Raw genomic sequence first — 7263 nt, 5'->3', positions numbered from 1 at the left:
GAAAAAAAGATGAATAACCCGTAATAAGCTCCGTGTACACAAAAATGTACAAATTTAGCATTTGGGCATGTCTAATAAAGGTATTTTTCATTAAATGTAATGTGCAACATTCAAAATTCTTCGTTTGCTCTGCCATGCTTGTTATCACGAAATCTCGGAGGTGGATCCACTGAACACCTAAACATTGACAATCAGCGCAAAAATGTAGTTACTCGAGCCATTCCGAGAAAGAAAGGAAAATCATATGGTGGCAGAAATAAAATACACTCTGCTGTTCGTTTTTTTTAACTTGATATAAAATTCAAACCTTTTCAATACCATCGAGATCCGTACTTGTTCATGATTGTAAACACTACCTTACATGTGTATATAGACATATGCAAATAATTTGAGAACCGGAAGTTCAGCTTCAGTACATCAAACATGGCGCACAATAGGAATCGAGATATTGTAACATATCGAAATTGTTAAAATCGGTAGAATAGAGACTCGCCAATCGTAAGTTGCAGTTTGTGAATTTATATATTGACTAACAATCATAAAATATCATTTCATTTACGTAAAGAAAGTCAGCAAATATGTTTAGAGAGACCGAAAATGTTGCGGGAGTGAATCACTCCTGCATCTGCACCATTACGAAGATCCCCACTCAAAAGTTGGAGAGGGTTACATTTTTGTTTGTGTGCAAACGAACTCTAAAGATCATCTGTAGATATAAATAATATCACTATCTAGATAAAATTTCCTTGCTATGGAATTGATTAATGACAAGAACACAAGTCATTTATCACAATAACTTTTACTTGTATAATCAATGTGTTCAACCTCATAATAAACATGATTAATATCAAACTCTATTTACAAACACATATTACATGAAAATATTGTCTAGAACAGTATGTACTACCATGGGATGGTATGCTATTTTTACATTTGTGTCATTGTAATATCCAGTAAGGAAAATACTTAGATATGGCTTTATTCACTGTTGTATCATCCATTGTATAAGTTTCAGATGTGCGGTTTTTTAAATTTCAGATCGTATAAAGTATTTCATTTGGATGTAAAACATATCACAGTCATTTATTGTTAAATATTTGAAACCGTGTTATTGCTTTTTGCTGGATGTTCTCTAATAAAAATGATAAACAAAGAATTCATTCTTCATCAGCAGAGTGTCGTACAGTAATCTGTAATCTTGTTATGCATGATACTGACAAAACACTATCCGTCCGCTATCACGTAGAGGAATGGATTTCCATTCATACGATTTTAGCTCGCCGTTATCGAAAGGTCTCATGACTGCTCTTTCACCGACAGTTGCACTGTATCCAGATTGGAAGTGTGTGAATTTCAACTCCGAACGATCTCCAAATAAAGATAGCCATTGTCCGTTAGATGACATCTCTCCGTCTATAATCAACTCGTGAGTTTTTCTTCCCAAGGTATTATTGATGAATGAATCTAGATGGTAGTAATTGATTTTTATTTTTTGCCATTCAAAAAGTGTCATTGCATTGAAGGTATTCATTGTATAACGATCATTTTTCATATCTAATGAATGAATGGTGTGAATTTTGTACTCGTGGTGTCATTTTGAAATGTTTATCATATAAAAATAATTCACCATAGGAATTTTATTAAAAATTTTATTACTGCTTGATATATTTTACCTTGAATTTTACATTGAAATCTATGGGAAGAACAAACTTTTTTGAAATATTCTTTAAAGATATTGTGTTTTTATACAAATCTCTTGGTGAAACACTATAAAAGCTTTTATTTTATTTTCTCTTTACGAAATATAAAATGAAATTAATCATTAACCACAGATGCTTTAGAAAAATAGGTTTAATTTTTTTTTATCAAGGGCGAATAACTCTTCCAAAATGTTTCAAGTGCAAAAATATCAACCTCCAATCATTTGTCAGTACTATCGTCATTATTTTACAAAAGACATTATCTTTGTTTAGATCATTCAAAATTGTTCAATCCCCTTTCGTTACACACTGAATACCTTAAGAAAAAATAATAAATAAAATAGTGAAAAATAAAATAAATGAAATTAAAAAAAAAAAAGTGTAAGTAAATCACTGTGTAGCGAACCTCCAGGGCAAGCGAAAAACAGTTCGTTGTAACCAAAATTCGTTATATCCCACAATTCGGAATTTTTCTCTCACGGGGGAATATATATCACTCTTTTACGATGACAAAATCAAATGCAGAAGACTGAAGCCTTAAACGTTTAATAAGAAGAATTCTTTTTTAAAATGCGGCCTTTTAGAAACAAAACATACATCTACAAAAATGTATGTCTATTTTATGGTATGGAAAACTTTAAAAAGACAGAGTGCTTGTCAAGTTCAAGAATCAAAATCATCACAATGTTAAGGCTATTTGTGCCGTATGAATTGGATATTATCATAGGAATAATGTATACAGGTATTATATTATCAAGCTTTAAAAGTTATACAGTTAGGAGCAAATTATACAATACGCAGCTTCCGGGATATCAGCTCTTCTGTGATGGAGGTACGTTCAGTATTCTTTTGAATGCTTGTGTACAAGATGAATACATATATTATAGACTAGCTATGTAAATAAGAATAAAAGTTATGAAAGCGTAAATTTTGTTTATATCAGCTGTTGGTATACATTAAACTAATCATATCAAGAATGATTATTATTATATAGCTAATCCACATGTAGATAGTCTATTATAAAATCTGCGTAAAATCTAGAGAATGTTAGCGTTCAATATCCTGAGAATTTATTGAACACTAACTTTGCATTGCGCAAATTGTGTGCGCCCGAAACATTCCGAGTATGAGCGTTCAATATTGACCTTACCGTAACGATGTAAACAAGCCAAAATGGCAGACGACGGTCCTCCGAATCTGACAGAACCGGTAGTCGACATCATATTCATTTACTTAAATAAAATATTTTACTGTACACAAATTATGATGTCTTCATTCACAAAATCAGCTTGCTTCATGCATTAATGGAATGCATGCTGATCTTGCACACTTTTACCTCAGATACCAGTATTGATGAATTTTTGTCTATTTGGAGTGTTTTGAGTGAAAAGGGAGATAATTTAACAACTAAATACTTTAGCTATATAAACAAGAGGCCCATGGGCCACATCGCTCACCTGAGTCACCTTGGTCCATATCAGAAGATTTTCCATATCTATTTGCATGTAAAACCGTAGTCCCTATTATGGCCCCAAACCTACCCCTGGAGGCCATGGTTTTTGCAAACTTGAATCTACACTATGTCAGAAAGCTTTCATGTAAATGTGAACTTCTTTGGCCCAATGGTTCTTGAGAAGAAGATTTTTAAAGATTTCCCCTATATATTTGTATGTAAAACTTTGATCCCCTATTGTGGCCCCATCCTACCCCAGAGGGCCATGATTTTAACAAACCTGAATCTGCACTATATCAGAAAGCTTTCATATAAATCTCAGCTTTTCTGGCTTAGTGGTTCTGGGAAGAAGATTTTTAAAGATTTTTCCTATATATTTGTATGTAAAACTTTGACCCCCTATTGTGGCCCCATCCGACCCCTGGGGGCCATGATCTTAACAATTTATAATCTGCACTATATCAGGAAGCTTTCATATAAATCTCAGCTTTTCTGGCTCAGTGGTTCTTGAGAAGAAGATTTTAAAAGATTTTTCCTATAAATTTGTATGTAAAACTTTGATGCCCCCCTTGAGGCCCCATCCAATCCCCGGGGTCCATGATTTTAACAAACTTGAATCTGCACTATATCAAAAACACACACACACACACACACACACACACACACACACACACACACACACACACACACACACAAAACAAAAAACAAAAAAAAACTTTGACCCCCTATTGTGGCCCCACCTGATCCCCGGGGGCCATGATTTTAACAATTTAGAATCTGTACTATATCAGGAAGCTTTCATATAAATCTCAGCTTTTCTGGCTCAGTGGTTCTTGGGAAGACGATTTTTAAAGATTTTTCCTATATATTTGTATGTAAAACTATTGGGGCCTATTGTGGCCCCATCCGACCCTTGGGGGCCATGATTTTAACAATTTAGAATCTGCATTATATAAGGAAGCTTTCATATGAATCTCAGCTTTTCTGGCTCAGTGATTCTTGAGAAGAAGATTTTTAAAGATTTTCCCTATATATTTGTATGTAAAACTTTGATCCCCTATTGTGGCCCTATCCGACCCCCGGGGGCCATGATTTTAACAATTTAGAATCTGCACTACCTAATAAAGCTTATCTATAAATTTCATCTTTTCTGGCCCAGTGGTTCTTGAGAAGAAGATATTTTAATGACCCTACCCTATTTTTCCTTTACTTGATTATCTCCCCTTGGAAGGTGGCCTGGCCCTTTATTTTAACAATTTAGAATTCCCTTTACCTAAGGATGTTTTGTGCCAACTTTGGTTGAAATTGGCCCAGTGGTTGTTGAGAAGAAGTTGAAAACGTGAAAAGTTTACAGACGGACAGACGGACGGACGGACAGACGGACGGACGCCGGAATACGGGTGATCAGAAAGGCTCACTTGAGCTTTCAGCTCAGGTGAGCTAAAAAGGGTTATAACCCTCGTTGGCTGTAAAAATGCACTCGCAAGCTCGCGCATTTTCCCAGCCAACTCGTGCCTATATTCACCAATATAAGTTCAATAACCCTATAATATTTGTCGGAGCCATTAGATTTTTTATTTCCTCTTCTGCACGAGTGATATCTTAATCAAAGAAAGATGGTGATTATCGATTTTTGTTTTAGCCATTCTATTATCAAATACCGATAAACTTTCTAATATTGCGTTTCCCTGCAGTTTGGGTGGTTGCATGATGTCTGATAATCGGTCTTTAGGCAATATATGATGGCAGCGATGAACATTTGTACCTACCGCGTGTGGACGAAAGTATGTTTTGGGTCTCACTGTGCGTAAGAGTTCCACAAAGGGAAAGAACTGTTAGGCAACCCGGAAACTGCTTTCCAACATAGAAAAAATACAGTTAATACAGCACATGTAGCTTTAAAAAATTCGAATGGATTCGAATAAATTCTATCATTTACTCACAAGCTAGGCCGCTCACAAAAAGATTTTCTTCCGCCGAATCAATTTTTAGGAGCGTTTCGTTTCTATCGTTGCAAGTTTGAAACGAAGTAGTTTTGTCGAAAGTGTGTCCAGCATATCGCATACAGTACTGGAATTGTCTTGTGTAGTAATATCCTGTGTGACAAGGACCTGTTGAAGTTTTAAAAAAAATTTAAGAGATACGCGAATCATGGTGCACTTAGTGTAAACATTTTATATTATCTGCAAGTCTACTGTTGAAAACGTGCAAGAATGATATCGATCGAAAAACCGCTGAGCGATTGGAAATATCTATTTTAGAAATCGTGCACACAAAAAAAAAACCGTAGTCTATTGGCTGAAAATATTGAAATCAACAGCAGAAATATTTACAGTGGAAAATAAATTCTTCCGGTGGTTAGTCATAAGCATTCCTATAAAAGTAAAATGTATATTTTGTCAATAAATTTTTAATGTTTGAAAAGAAGGAAACTTTATTAAAAAAACTCGATGGCGGTGGTCCAGTGTTTATAGCATTCGTACTGTGACCGCGAGATTATGGGTTCGAACCCTTCTCCTATCTTGACTAGATAAAACTTAAAGCCGTAAAAATGCTTAGTTAATGATTTTTCGTCAAACGTTCATCATTAAAAAGCGAGAGTCGTGGAACTTTCTTATGAGACTTGTGAAACCGAGGCCCCGTGTCGCGACAGACTATTTGTACGATAAAGAACCCTCACTGCTATAATGGACCTAATCGCCATGCATAGGTCAACATTTGTGACATTGCCCCTACAGCTGATGATAGTAAAACTTGTCTATGGAACGTAAAACAAAATGAAGAGAACACACTCTGAGCACGATTCTCAAGCTATACCCCTGATTTTGCAATGTTTATATTAAAATTAGGGAGTGCATTCTCTGTGCTCATTTAACATTTGGTTAATTTCATCAAATTGATAATAGTCAACCAGACTGTCTCATTTGTCTGCACGTGATTCCGTTTTAGAATCAACATTCAAAATGAAAACAAATACACGAAAAAGACGAAGAAAACATACAGTGATCAATCCCATAATTCCTATAAAAAGTACCAAATTGAGACCAGGGGAAACACGGACCTTTAGACACACCAGAGGTAAGTTCGGGTGCCTAGGAGTAGTAAGCATCCGTTGTTGACGGGTCACACCCGCCGGGAGTCCTCTATCTTAATCAAGTAAATGGAATCATTAGAACTTACCAATGTCGGAGTAAGTCCTCCAGCCAGTCGAAGAAATACCGACAAGATCCAGTACAAAGTGCGTCCAGTACAGTCGACAGAGCATATGCTGGGGGTGAATCTGGAATGATGTACAACTGACCAAATTTACACATAATAACGAACATTCCGACAACGTGTTTGCTGACGTTTGAAATAGTAAGGCGTGTTGGAACATAATGTCATTCAATTCATCACGAATGGAAAACATGGAGGAAACCCGAAGTTCTTCTGAGCTTGAAATAAGTATATTTAGAGCAAGGAGGAAAAACGCTCCTGACTTGACGGTGGACATGTTGCTGTATTCATTCAATTTGCATAAAATTCAAGTAGATTGTTTAATATGATTAAGAATAAACCAAAAATCGTTGAAAGTTCATTTAATGTGAGAAATGCTTTGACATATTTACACTATATAATGACACTAGTATTCATTTTTAAAAACCTCAATATTGATTTCATATCATCGTAATTTTTAGCAAGCATTGAATGTAAAAGACAATTAATTTAATGATTTATTGCAGTTAATTAATGTTTGCATTCCATTAATGTTCGATTTTTACACACTTTTATGATGCATTAAAAATACGTTCAAAGACCTTCTGAAGTGGAAATCCTAACGAAGTTAAAAAGTCTCATCGCTTTTGACAAACATAGAGAATTTATTGTATTATATAAAATTATTGACATTTTATCGAATATCTAAATATGAAACAGATGATGATGATAATAATCTGTATTTCCAAAGTCGGACATACAATAATGATGTAGCTATTTACCGACTTGTACGAATGCTGATATTAGGGGACCATTTTGTGGGAGGAAACCAGGTATGGAAGATTCTGCAAATGGTGTCTTTTTTTCGTGTTCACTGAGATTGATTGATTTCATATTGTTTAATGTCCCACTTGA

The 7263-nt window shown here is 35.0% G+C and overlaps 1 protein-coding gene across 1 annotated transcript; it reads right to left on the bottom strand.

The window, feature by feature from the left end:
* Positions 1-783: 783 nt before the first annotated feature.
* On the bottom strand, positions 784-6626 carry LOC125657827 (uncharacterized). Its single transcript, XM_056150158.1, has 3 exons — positions 6334-6626; positions 5097-5264; positions 784-1464 (listed from the first exon to the last, which is right to left on the bottom strand). The coding sequence occupies exons 1-3, from the start codon at positions 6560-6562 to the stop codon at positions 1202-1204; spliced, it is 660 nt and encodes a 219-aa protein (XP_056006133.1). The 5' UTR covers positions 6563-6626; the 3' UTR covers positions 784-1201.
* Between the last annotated feature and the right edge of the window lie 637 nt (positions 6627-7263).

This window comes from Ostrea edulis, chromosome 9 (assembly GCF_947568905.1).
Source record: "Ostrea edulis chromosome 9, xbOstEdul1.1, whole genome shotgun sequence".
Lineage (NCBI taxonomy): Eukaryota > Metazoa > Mollusca > Bivalvia > Ostreida > Ostreidae > Ostrea > Ostrea edulis.
Note: the sequence above shows the minus strand (reverse complement) of the source record. Positions and strands in the feature narration are given on the sequence as shown.

Excerpts from the sequence above, each read along its gene's own strand:
- LOC125657827 (XM_056150158.1), bottom strand. The coding sequence starts at position 6,562 with ATGTTTTCCATTCGTGATGAATTGAATGACATTATGTTCCAACACGCC. Across the intron at positions 5,265-6,333 it reads GAGGACTTACTCCGACATTG|GTCCTTGTCACACAGGATAT; the intron begins GTAAGTTCTAAT and ends AAACTTCAACAG. Across the intron at positions 1,465-5,096 it reads TTTTGTGAGCGGCCTAGCTT|ATTCATTCATCAATAATACC; the intron begins GTGAGTAAATGA and ends ACTACCATCTAG.